This window comes from Papio anubis, chromosome 15 (assembly GCF_008728515.1).
Source record: "Papio anubis isolate 15944 chromosome 15, Panubis1.0, whole genome shotgun sequence".
In the NCBI taxonomy this organism is placed as follows: Eukaryota; Metazoa; Chordata; class Mammalia; order Primates; family Cercopithecidae; genus Papio; species Papio anubis.
The window spans coordinates 79,659,774-79,673,341 of NC_044990.1; the positions used below are offsets into that span (position 1 = coordinate 79,659,774).

The following is a 13,568-nucleotide window of genomic DNA, read 5'->3' on the forward strand; positions in this document are numbered from 1 at the left end:
TTCCCTCCAACAAGACAACTTAATACATAATTTTGTTCTCTACCACAATAGAGAATGATTTTTAGATCTACTGGAAACATGGATTTAATAACTGAAACTGCTCATATGGATATGATGTGTTGAGATAAACACTGACTTGGAAATTGTTCTTAATTTCTTCTTCTAGATTCACTAAAATTTCTTTGATAAATCATGTTACTGCTACAAATTTTAGGTATAAACTTCACTCAAGATTATACCCGATAATCTCTTTAGATTCTCACAGAACTATAGCTCCTAAGAGTAGAAAGAGGTCCCTAGAGTCACACATCCATGACCATGCCTTATTTACTTTATTTACCTCTGATTCTCCATCACCAAGCACAACTGCCATGTAAGAAAGGATACTAGGCCCTTCTTCCTCTCTGTTCTCTGTCTTTATCATTAAAACGAGATAAAGAATTTTATATCCCTGTGAAATCTTTGCAGAGAAACTCTGAATGTATTTAAAAGAAATATTTCCTCTGAGGGACTAAGAGGGCTTAAGTAATAGATGATACTTTCTTTTCTGATGAATCTAGATCCTCTTAATAGCAGACTTCTTTGTTTAGCTCAACAAAGAGCAAGTGAAGATGCAAGTCTGGGGGTGGAGTGGAATTGCTGTGCATGAGTAGCAGGGGAAGAGCCTGCCTGGCTGATGACAAGTTGGGGAGATGTGGGAGTAGGCTGGGTAGGAGGGACAGACAGAGTTGAGAGAAAGAGGAGTTTTAGTTAATTTACTGTGGAGTATGTAGCACAGAGTCCTGGGACCTCCTTCTCCCCTTTGGGTTCATTAGAAAACATGACCGTACTCATTAAAACTTAACACCAGGAGGTGGAAGAGGGCTGAGCTCCCCATTCAGATAGGTCTAGAGGAAATCAGAGAACATAGCTGGGGATAATGCTAGGAGGTGACAAAGAGCTAACTTTGGGCCTCTGTAGGACCGTTTGCTTGCTTGTTGTATATCTCCCATCTGTTTGTGAGTTTCTCAAAAGAAGAATTTTGTTAAAGTTGTTAATCTCCTGTGCTGTGCTGATAAATTTTGTTAAATGTACAGCCTAATGGATACAAATACATTCATATATAACAATAAGAAAAATATTGCTCATATTTTATTATTTCTTAAGAAAACAAGAATATATATTTTAAAATGTAATTATGTTCATTATACAATATGATTTTATGTGCGATAATAATATATTCTCTTAGACCAAAATGAAAAGTTAAAATTCTTACAGAGGAAAATAAACTTTACCTTTTTCAATTTATCATAGGCTAGAAAAGATGTAAACTTTTTCCTGTTTCTTACCTAATTCTAAATTTAGGTTAATTAATCCAAAGTAACAAAACAAGTCCCCAGCTTCTCAACAGAAGCTAAGCAGCTTAATTTATTCTTAAAGGGTGATTTTTAGACTGTGAGTTGGCTCCTAATGGGTAAAGTGATTTATTTTGGATTTTCTAAATAATTTATTCTGGAATATGTAGGAACTTAAAAAATTACTTCTTTAAAAGCTCATGACCTGTTGTGATCTATTTTAAAAATAAACTTTTCAAAATATTACATAATGCTATTGCCTTAAATACTGCATCATTATAGTCTACAAACTTGAATTGCTGTTATTATAACTATTTTGAGAATTAAATGAGACAATGAATTCTTTTAAAGCACTTGGTGCATAATGGGCCCTCCAAAAAATGGTAGCTTTATTGTTGTCAATGTTAAAATATTTGACTTTAATATGAGAGTGTTAGCTGACATGCTCTCTGTTTCTATAGCTTAAACCAAGATCCATTTTTGTAAATAAAATTTTATTGGAAAACAACCATTCTGAGACCACACTCACTTTTGTACAATTGCAGAGTTGAGTAGTTGAGACAGAGAGAGGGTGGTCTACAAAAGGCAAAACGTTTACTATCTGGGTCTGCAAGAGTTTGCCGACCCCTGGCCTAAACTCAAGCCATTTTTATAAACCTTATAAAAATAGAATATATTATGAAAAAGTAAGCTTAATTAAATTGACTTTTTCACACTCATTGGAAACAAATAACTTTGTCTCATGTATAAGTTTCTAATACAAAGAGAAATGGCAATGTAATTTTAATTAAAACCAAACATACTTGGGGAAAGCCAAACACACAAAATAAAAAACAGAGTGGAAAGGCCGGGAGTGGTGGCTCATGCCTGTAATTCCAACACTCTGGAAGGTTGAGATGGGTGGATCGCTTGAGCCTAGGAGTTCAAGACCAGCCTGACCAATATGGTGAAACCCCATCTCTACTAAAAATATAAAAATTAGCTGGGTGTGCCTGTTATCCCAGCTACTTGAGAGGCTGAGGCAAGAGAACCACTGGAACTCGGGAGGCAGAGGTCACAGTGAGCCGAGATGGTGCCACTACACTCCAGCCTGAGTGACAGGGTGGGACTGTCTCAAAAAAAAAAGAAGAGAGAAGAAGAAGAAGAAGAAGAAGAAGAAGAAAGAAGAAGAAGAAGAAGAAGAAGAAGAAGAAGAAAAGAAGAAAGAAGAAGAAGAAGAAGAAGAAGGAAGAAGAAGAGGAGGAGGAGGAGGGAGGGGAGGAGGAGAGGAGGAGGAGGAGGAGGGAGGAGGAGGAGGAGGAGGGAGGAGGAGGGGAGAGGAGGGAGAGGAGGAGTAGAAGGAAGAGGAAGAGGAAGGAAGAAGAAGAACAACAAGAAGAAGGAGGAGGAGGAGGAGGAAGAAGAAGAAGAGGAGGAGGAGGAGGAAGGAGGAGGAAACAACAACAAAAAAACCACCAAAACCCCCAAAACCTAGAGTGGAACAAATTCAGAATGCTTAAGTAGTTCAAGAGTAAACTGATGGGGTCTATCTGGTTGTTTAAGTGAACAAAACCACCACTACCTAGTTTATTTATTTATTTATTTTTTCCAGGATTTCAAAGAGTTAGTTGTTAGCTGGTTAACTGATTTGCCACTTTGTTAAGAATGAATGACATGTAAAAAGCTGCATTCACGTAAACCAGTGTGATAAATTTGGGAATAAGCGTACCCCCGTGAAACTATTACCATCAATGCCGTTGACATATCCACCACCGCTCAAAGTTTCCTCTCACCCCTTTTCTTCTTATTATTGTCAGGGACAACAATTATTGGACACATAATATACACTGAATTCCACCATCCAGTCCTGTCTGTCTGTTGTTGGGGTTGTTTTTAGTTTTAATATTATATAAAAGAGAAAAAAGACAAGGATTTACCAACTACTCCTAGACTCTACAATACACTTGAATAATAACCAGTCAACTCTACAGTATTCAATTATTTGACATTTTGTTGGAATTTCTTACAGTATGAGGATAAATCATCTACCATACATAAATACATTAGGAAAGGATCAATTTTGTATGTGAAAATGTTAGGTAAAATTTACTAAAGAATTCCATCCCTTGCTGTTGCCAGTGTGGAGGGCCTCTTCACTTATGCTCCAGGATTGGTTTAGTGTGACCACCTGCCTACCCTGGGCTAGACCACAAAAGCAATGTTATTGTAATCTCTAATGTCAGGATTCCCTTAGGAGCAGATGCAGATTCCTCCTCCCAGAGAGATTAGCATAATTGTAATCTCTTGTGGTCATTTTTGCTTTTGTTCCCTGGCATTTTTGTCAGCAGCTCTTTACCTACTGGTGCCATTACTCTTGTATCATTCTTCCATCTCATCGATCTTCCTACCTCTCCCTCCTCAGAGTCTTGAAGTAATCTTTGAGTCTCTTCTATGTTAAATAATTTCCTCTACATTCTCAGTCTTTGTTCCCAGAATCTACTTTCTGTCTGTGCCTCAACTGATTCTCTCCCAAATGCATGAGTTGCCCCTGCAGCCCTTTCCAGCCCTTTCTAGTAAAATATGTGGACAAGGAAGATGTGCCCCAACCATTACTCCTTGATACTCCTTTGCAATGCATTCCATGAGGTTAAAACATATCTCATGGAATGTATGAATTCACCAACAGAAGGACAGAAGGCACCCACTCTCCCTGTGTTGCCTTCTGTCCTTCTGTCAATCTGTTCGTCAGTCACTTGCTCATTCCCCGTGACTTTGCTCCCTGACTCCACTCTTCTCTCCAAGAACTGGCCTCGCTCTGAGTGACTTCAGTATCCATGTGAAGACTCAGCCAGTGCCTTAGCTTCAACAGTCCTTTCCATTTCTTCCTTGACTCCATCAGTGTGTTTAAGTCACTGACATCCATGTGACACCCTAGATTTTGTATTTCATTACTCAGAATTACTACGGAATGGTAAAATCCTGGACTCCACTCTCTGATCACAACCTTTTCTAGTTCTATTATTCCATCACTTTGGTGGTACCTGTTCTTTAACCATATAGAGACCATTGATCCTTCACCTTCACTCCTCCAATCCACATCCAACAGAGACCACAGGGTCATCATTGCCATCATTGCCAGCAATCCATCTTTTCCCCTTGTTTCTCAGTTCCCCCAGCCTGAAAAAAAAAAAAACCCTAAAGCTGGATTGATTTAAATGTTGCTTTTCCCTCTTCTTATACAGGGCTAAAAAGTTGCAGATCTGTCTTGGTGTCACTATAAATTTGTAGTCCTAAATGGATCTTTAATATTGCATTTGCTGTATTGTTAATTTTTTGCCTATCCCCAGGCACCTCTTCCCTCTCCCCTTTCTTCTCCAGCTTTCCACTGCATTATCTTATTATCTGGCCAGATGCAGACCTTGCTTCTGACTTCCTGGGAAAAAAAGAAATAACTTGATGAGGCTTCCCTCATTGTTCTTTCCCTGTGTTAGAAATTTACCTGCAAATATTAGTATCAGTCCAGGTTTCTCTCTGCTTTTTTTTTTTTTTTTTTTTTTGAGATGGAGTCTCACTCTGTTGGCCGGACTGGAATTCAGTGGTGTGATATCGGCTCACTGCAACCACCGCCTCCCAGGTTCAAGTGATTCTCCTGCCTCAGCCTCCAGAGTAGCCGGGATTACAGGCGTCCAACACTACATGTGGCTAATTTTTTGTATTTTTAGTAGAGATGGGGTTTCACCATGTTGGCCAGGCTGGTCCCGAACTCCTGACCTTGTGATCCGCCCGCCTAGACCTCCCAAAGTGCTGGGATTACAGGCGTGAGCCACCATACCTGACCTCTCTGCTTTTAATGACAATCCATTCATTGTGTGCTTGATTTTCAGCAAAATTATACCTATTTTTCAGAGGCTGGGCTGGATATAATTTCTTCATCAGCCCCTGTCATTAGTTCTCCATAGCACAAAACTCTTATGGTTTACTTTTTTTTTTTGCTAGATTGTAAGCTCCATATACCAGGTAGCTATTGGGCCAATGTTGCATCACAGAGACTGTAGGCCAGTAAAAGTTTTTGTTTCAGGAGATACACTTCCATGAAGAGGAGAACTCAGAAGTGACTACTTACAAGTTTCTTGATATCCACATAGATGTCTACACTCAATAGGTACATGCAATCAATTCTTTTTCAGAAAAGTTTGTGTGTGGGTAGACTAAACTTTTATTAATCAAATATGTTTTTAAATGTACTGAGAGAATTCTAGGAATCTAATAACACTTAATTATATGACAAATTGATTTTTTTTATGTGAAAAATGCTTTGGTAATATGAAATAATCAAATTGTGACTTTTCTGCTTTTTCAGTTTACTTTTTCATAGGTTGGATTTATTGAAGCATTGTACAACTGTATATGTATACCTCACTCACACGATGAATGGGTTTCTATGTTGTCAATCAATTTTTTCATAAATATGCAACCATTGAATTCTGAGATATAGTTTAGGTAACTTTTTACATTGAAAAAAACAAAGATCTTGGAAAATTATTAAAGTGTTTTATTATAAATGCAAAATGCTTATTGAAAGAAATAAAAATTAAAATATTTTAAGAATCAGGTATTAACTAAATTACTTTATCAATAGGAAGTACTATTCCAAAACTCTAATATGATATGTAGAGTGCTAAGGAGATGCTTACTTATTTAATCATGAAACCTACCTTTAATTGATGTTTTCAATGTAGGTTGTAACACCCATTTCTAGAGCAGTAATTATCATTATCATCTCTCTATATTTCCTTCCAGCCCCCTTCTAGGTATTGTTGAGCTGACCTGCTTGTTTATGATCTTCTGAACCTGTGCCTGCTTGTACTTAGTAGAAAACAAACTAATGTAAGCTGAGAAAGGGAGAGATAATAAGAGGTGGATACGAAAACAGCAAGATCCTAGAGAAAGGCCCAGGGAAAAAGGGTTACCTTGGCAACGTGAAATACTGTGAGGAAAATGACTCAGGCCCACAGCAACAGGAAATGCATCAAGCCACACCATGACCAGAGGAACCACTTAAGAAGCAGACAACGATTCAGCTTGGGTGAAAGTCAAGTAATGAACAGGCTACACTTCACTTTCGCATCTCTAAGAGGCACTGGTCCGCGGTTCACCTGCTCGCTGCCCAGCGATCTTCCCGGCGCAGAGCTGCTTACCTCCGCTAGGTAGAACTCGTCGTACTGCCTCCTGAAGTTCTCTCCTTTGTAGTAGTTGCTAGCCGCCACGATCACGTCGACGGTCACCATGCTCAGGATGAACATGTGGAAAACCGATGATCGCATCATTTTCTGAGGGGGCAAAACAGACAGACTCTTAACAAAGAAATAAACCTCATGATTAAATGTAATGGACGGGCCTAGGCCTTGGCTGACAGCACATTGGTGATGTGCTGCTCTGCAAAACAGAACTTCCAAGATAAAGCCATCCATGTGCCGTACTGCTGAACTGGGCAGGCAAGAGAACCTTTCTTTCAGACAGCTAAACAATGACTAGGAAGATGGTTTCAGAGACTTTTGACTAAACATGGAAAATAAGTATCACTTAATTTGTGTATAGCTTGCATCTTAATTTTTTAATCGGTTGATTGGGTAGTATTTATCCTTAATTCTGACTGTATGGATAAATGGCTTTTAAAAAGCTAGTAACACAAAACAAGTATTACTTTATTCTGTGTTAAGGGAGAATACTGTGGATAAAAACATTTTAGAGATGATTATTATACAACGGGAGAAGTAGGAGAAACCTAAGATTTGTTTTTTTACTTATTACTTCCAAAAATATTTGTTGAAAATTTTACTACAACTTCTAGTAACTGACATCTACATTGTACTTGCTATCTAGGTGGAGTTTTTCTAGGTGCTTTACATAAATTAACTCATAACAGCCCTAGGAACGCATTCTAATAAGGAAACTGAGGCTCAAAGAAGCTAAATAACTTTCCCACTGTCACACAGGGATTGAAGACAGACTCAATACTGGAACCCAAGTCTGGTCCAAGTCTGTCTACTGCCTACGTTAAGAGAGAGATAATTAAACATTAAAAACTAATGAGTATTATTATAAAGATTATCATATATTAAATGGCTACTATGTTCCAGGCCATATTATTCACATTAAAATATTTGTGGGTACACAGTGTGTGTGTGTGTGTGTGTGTGTGTGTGTGTGTGTGTATATACATATATATATATATTTTTTGTATGGAGTACATAAGATGTTTTGATACAGACAAGCAATGTGGAATAAGCACATCATGGAGAATGATGTATCCTTTGAGTTAGAAACAATTACATTACACTCTTTAAGTTATTTTAAAATGTACAATTATTATTATTGACTGCAGTCACCCTATTGTGCTATCAAATAGTAGGTCTTGTTTATCCTTTCTATTTTTTTTGTTCCTATTAAACATCCCTACTTCCCCCCAGCCCCCGAGTACCCATCCCAGCCTCTGGCAACCATCCTCTACTCTCTCTGTCCATGAGTTTGATGACATTGATTTTGTGATCCCACAAATAAGTGAGAACATGTGATGTGTGTCTTTCTGTGCCTGGCTTACTTCGCTTAACATAATGATCTCCAGTTCCATCCACGTTGTTACAAATGACTGGATCTCGTTCTTTATTATGGTTGAATAGTACTCCATTATGCATATGTACTGTATTTTCTTCATCCATTCATCTGTTGATGGACACTTAGGTTGCTTCCAAATCTTGGCTATTGTAAACAGTGCTGCAGCAAACATGGGAGTGAAGATTTCTCTTAGATATACTTATTTCCTTGGGTGTATGCCCAGCAGTGGGATTGCGAAATTACAGCAGCTCAATTTTTAGTTTTTTGAGGAAACTGTTCTCCATAGTGGTTGTGCTAATTTACATTCCCACCAACAGTGTACAAGGGTTCCCTTTTCTCTGCATCCTCACCAGTATTTATTATTGCCTGACTTGTGAATATAAACCATTTTAACTGGGGTGACACGATGTCTTATTGTAGTTTTCAATTGCATTTCTCTGATGATCAGTGATGTTGATCACCTTTTCATATGCCTGTTTGTGTCATTTGCATGTCTTCTTTTGAGAAATGTCTGTTCAAATCTTTTGCCCATCTTTTGATCAGATTATTAGATCTTTCCTATAGAGTCATTTGAGGTCCTTATATATTCTGGTTATTAATACTTTGTCAGAGTGGTAATTTGCAAATATTTTCTTGAATTCTGTGTGTTGTCTCTTCACTTGGTTAATTGTATTTTTTGCTGTGCAGAAGCTTTGTAACTCGATGTAATCCCATTTGTCCATTTTTGCTGTGGTTGCCTGCGCTTATGGGGGTATTGCTCATAAAATCCTTGCCCAGTCCAATATCCTGGAGATTTTCCCCAGTGTTTTCTTATAGTAGTTTCATAGTTCGAGGTCTTAGCTTTAAGCCTTTAACCGATTTTGATTTGATTGACAGAGATAGAGGTTTAGTTTCATTCTTCTGCATATGGATGTCCAGGACCATTTTTTGAAGAAACTGTCTTTTCCCCAGTGTATGTTCTTGGCATCTTTGTTAAAAAGGAGTTCACTGTAGGTGTGTGGATTTCTTTCTGGGTTCTCTCTTCTGTTACATTGGTCTCTGTGTCTGTTTTTATGGAGGTACCATGGCGTTTTGGTTACTATAGCTTTGAATTATAAATTGAAGTCAGGTCATGTGATTCCCCCAGCTTTGTTCATTTTGCTTAGGATAGCTTTGGCTCTTCTGTGGTTTCATATAATTTTAGAATTTTTTTCTATTTCTGTGAAGAATATCATTGGTATTTTGATAAGGATTTAATTGCATCTGTAGACTGCTTTGGGTAGTATGAACATTTTAACAATATTGATTCTTCCAATCCATGAACATGGAATATTTTTCCATTTTTGGTGTCCTCTTTGTTTTCTTTCATCATTGTTTTATAGTGTTCATTATAGAGATCTTTCAATTTTTTTGTTAATTGCAAGGAATTTTATTTTATTTGTAGCTACCATAAATGGGATTACTTTCTTGATTTCTTTTTAACATTGTTTGCTGTTGGCTTATAGAAATACTACTAATTTTTGTATGTTGATTTTGTATCCTGCAACATTACTGAATTTGTTCATCAGTTCTAATAGTTTCCTTGTGGAGTCTTTAGGTTTTTCCAAATGTAAGATCGTGTCATTTGCAAACAAGGATAATTTGACTTCTTCCTTTCCAATTTGGATGCCCTTTATATCTTTCTCTTGTTCTATTTTTCTAGCTAGGACTTCCAGTACTATGTTGAATAACAGAGGTGATAGTGGCATCCTTGTCACGTTCCAGATATTAGAGGGAAGGCTTTCAGTTTTTCCCCATTGAGTATGATACTAGCTGTGGGTCTGTCATATATGGCTTTTATTATGTTGACATGTTTTTTCTATCCCCAGTTTTGTTGACGGGTTTTACCATGAAGAGATGTAGAATTTTGCCAAATGCTTTTTTAGTATGAATTGAAATGATCATATAGTTTTTATCCTTCATTCTGTTGATAGGCTGTATCACATTGATTTATTTCCATATGCTAAATCATCGTTGTATCCCAGGGATAAATCCCACTTGGTCATAATCCATATTATTCATATTTTATTTGTTTTATCTACTTTAATATCCACCATAGCTCTATATGTTGAGATATGTTACTCACATTTCACACAGTTCAGAGAGACTAAGTCATTTTTCCAAGGTCACACAGCAAGTACACAACAGAATCAGGCTCTTACCCTAGTCTATTTAAAGTCCATTCTGGGGCCCACTGCCCACTGTGGGGTAGAGAATACTTACACGGAGAGAGTGGAGGCTGAAAGCCCTGGGCAGCAGAAAGAGGAGACAGAAGCAGACCTATGGGAAGGAACTGAGTGCAAACAACACACCGCTGAGCCACATCTGCCCAGGGACTAGTACCACCACACATCCTCTTTCTGAGTTTCATTTCTTCTGGGTATTTATGAACATATGCCCTTACTATCTGATCTGACCTGAGAATCCTTTAGTCCTTGCAACTCAAAGAGCCTAGCTAAAGTACAGCCTTAAAATAGGTTAAGAGAACAAGAACTGCCTCCTCTGAGCACTGCCAATGTCTCTATGACTCTATGTATGTGTTTCATGGAGTCGTCCTTATCCTACAGCATGGGCTCTGGGCCAAACTGCCTGAAGCTGAGACTCCACCACTTACTGGCACTGTGGCCCCAGGGAAGTTACTTAAACCTCTGTTTTCTCATTGATAAAGTGGAGAAAATAGTACCTACTCCAAAGAGTTGTTACTAATTTTAAATGAGTCAATATTTGTAAAGGGCTTAGAATGGTGATTACACTTACAAATATTCTACAAAGGTTTACAGAAAAAAGGAATGCAATTTCGTGAATCAAGCATTTTTTCTGTTCAGGAATGAGAAATTAATTACCCGAGGTCGAAGAATTAATTATGTGGCATATCAAAGCCCAGAATCTAGTGAGGTAAGAAACATTGACAAGGATCTAATAATTTGAGACACGCCAGTGACATTGGGAAAGTAGATTTTTATTAAGGCTTCCTGTCACCGTGGCTATTGATGCATATTCATTTGCCTTTGACTTTATTTTACAGGTGATACAAAATCAAATTCTAGAGCTGCCGATCAACATGTTTATATGCACATCAATTTACTTGCAGGAATGATTGACCTTCATCACACAGATAGGCAAATTATCTGGCACGCTTCTATGCGCATTAAAATTTTTATTGTTATTTAGTCTTTCTTGCATTGTGAGAGTTAAATTCCATAACTATTATTCCTTTTCTATACTCCTTTCAGCATAATGTTCTATTAAAAACATTTCTGCTGATTTCCATTTTCATCTGCATGGCAGAAAAGCCACAACTTTCTTTTTCTATTTTCCTTAACTGTGGATTTATGTCTTAAGTAAACTGTTATTACTAAAAGATCCAAACAAAGCTTTTAGCCATGGCTGTCAAGAAACTTTTAAATTGGTGTTGTAACTGTCACAGCTTCACTTTGGTGCTGTCATTATAATTAGGTTATTTTTTGTCTGAATGTCTACGTGTCCCTGTTGGTTCAGAGTTATTAAAATAATCACTTACAATGGATTTTGATACACTATAATCACCATTGTTTAGCTGACTTTCTCCAAAGCAGTAACTTTCAAATATTAAATAAGAATTAAGGTGATAAATATGTGCAGTACCTACATTTAAATATTAAAATCAGTAACTCCAGCGTTAAAGTTAGAGCTAGTGGCATGGCCCACTTCAACTCAATTCAATTCAGCCAGTGCTTGAAACTGGGTGTCAGTTTCTTTAATGTAAAAAGGCTGATGACATTACATTTAGATTTATGCTTGTATATACAGGAAAGTCCAAATTGGTACTTTTCAATTTTTTATTTTCTAATATAAAATAATATAAAGGAAAATGTTAAAGTTGAGTCAGTGCCACAAAATATTACATGACTTGAAGTCTTCACAATTGCATTATTTAATATGGATGCATGACGTATCCCTCTACCTATCTGTGTAGACAGATAAACACATACATCTCTAAATATGTGTATTCACATATGTGTATGCATATTCTTTTTTACTTGTATATTTTAATATAAGGTCCTTCAGACTACATACACATTCAATTTTTTAAAGTTTCCTTTAATTGCAATGTCATTTTGGTTTACATTTTTTAAAAGCAGAGGAGTTTTGGATATGTTTTTAGATTGGCTTTGATCCAAGAATTACTTATCTGTGTATATGACAGTTGGAATTTTCGAAATACAAAGAATCTGTACTAGATTAATCCCCGAGGCAGCATTATCTGTCAGGAATGCTTTAGAGCATTGTTACTCAAAGTGTGGTCCCTGGACCAGCAGCATCCTGGAAGCTTATTAAGAATGCAGGATCAGGCCGGGCACATTGGCTCAAACCTGTAATCGCAGCACTTTGGGAGGTCGAGACGGGCGGATTGCGAGATCAGGAGATCGAGATCATCCTGGCTAACACGGTGAAACCCCGTTTCTACTAAAAAAATACAAAAAACTAGCCGGGCGAGGTGGCGGGCTCCTGTAGTCCCAGCTACTCGGGAGGCTGAGGCAGGAGAATGGTGTAAACTCGGGAGGTGGAGCTTGCAGTGAGCTGAGATCCAGCCACTGCACTCCAGCCTGGGCGACAGAGCAAGACTCTGTCTCAAAAAAAAAAAAAAAAAAAAGAATGCAGGATCTCAGGCCCCATTACAGGCCTGCTGAATCGGAATCTGTATCTTTAACGTGGTTCCCGGGTGATATGTGGGCACACTGAATTTTTAGAAGCACTACTGTAGAGGATACTCCTTAATAGCAGGCTGTACTGGGTGATCTATAAGATTATTTACAGCTTCACAGTTTCATGATTCTAAAAGTCTATAATGACTAGAACAGAATACCACAGATACTGGCTGGAATGTAATATGTTGGACTACACCAACACAAAAATGGCTGCCAACCTTGTCCCCGTACCCCAACTCCATGGTCAAAAATCAACGAAATCCATTTGGCTTCATAAAAACAAAAGCATGTGTTAGTTTTGCAACCATTTGTAGGCATTATAAAGACACCATTACAGACTCTCACAAAGTTAAGAAACGTAAATGCAGGTGGCCTCTAGGAGGTGAAAAAGGCAAGGAAGTCATTTCTTCCCCAGAGTCTCCAAAAGCAATGCAGCCTTGCTGATACCTTGTGTTTAGCCTAATGAAGTCCATTTGGACTTCTAACTGCAGAGTTCTAAGAGAATACATGTGTGTGGTTTTAAGTCACTGAATTTGTGGTTATTTGTTACAGCAGCAACAGGAAACTAACAACGATTTTGACAGACACCAGCTCAAATCGTCCTGTACACCAGCTCAAATCACCTTCTATGAAACACAATTGTATAAAAGTGCCCAGGGCTACAAAATGGTACCTGACCATAGGGTTCCATGCAAGGTGACTTGCCAGTGAGGGGTCTCTGTAACGTTGACAGCTACAGATAAAAAACTTGTAATAGCAACCAACGCTTTCATCTTGCTTTGTGTCAGAAAGTGTCATGAGACAATGAGTCTGGAACAACGGGACTGAGTCCAACCTCAAGCAGAAGAACAAGAAAGGTCACTTTTTCCCACATTGATTCTGAGTCCTGCCGTGAAAGCAAATCTTCCAGGAGACTGTGGAAGTTTAAGCCAAA

At 37.9% G+C, this 13,568-nt stretch overlaps 1 protein-coding gene across 6 annotated transcripts in view; it reads right to left on the minus strand.

Moving 5' to 3' along the window:
- Nucleotides 1–13,568, minus strand: part of NALCN (sodium leak channel, non-selective) — a 342,682-nt gene that overhangs the window by 187,085 nt on the left and 142,029 nt on the right. For all 6 annotated transcript variants that reach the window (XM_021929744.2, XM_003914045.4, XM_009192178.4 and 3 more), the window contains one exon: nucleotides 6,512–6,643. In XM_021929744.2, the coding sequence (XP_021785436.1) occupies nucleotides 6,512–6,643 (132 nt within the window). The remainder of the gene's footprint in view (nucleotides 1–6,511; nucleotides 6,644–13,568) is intronic.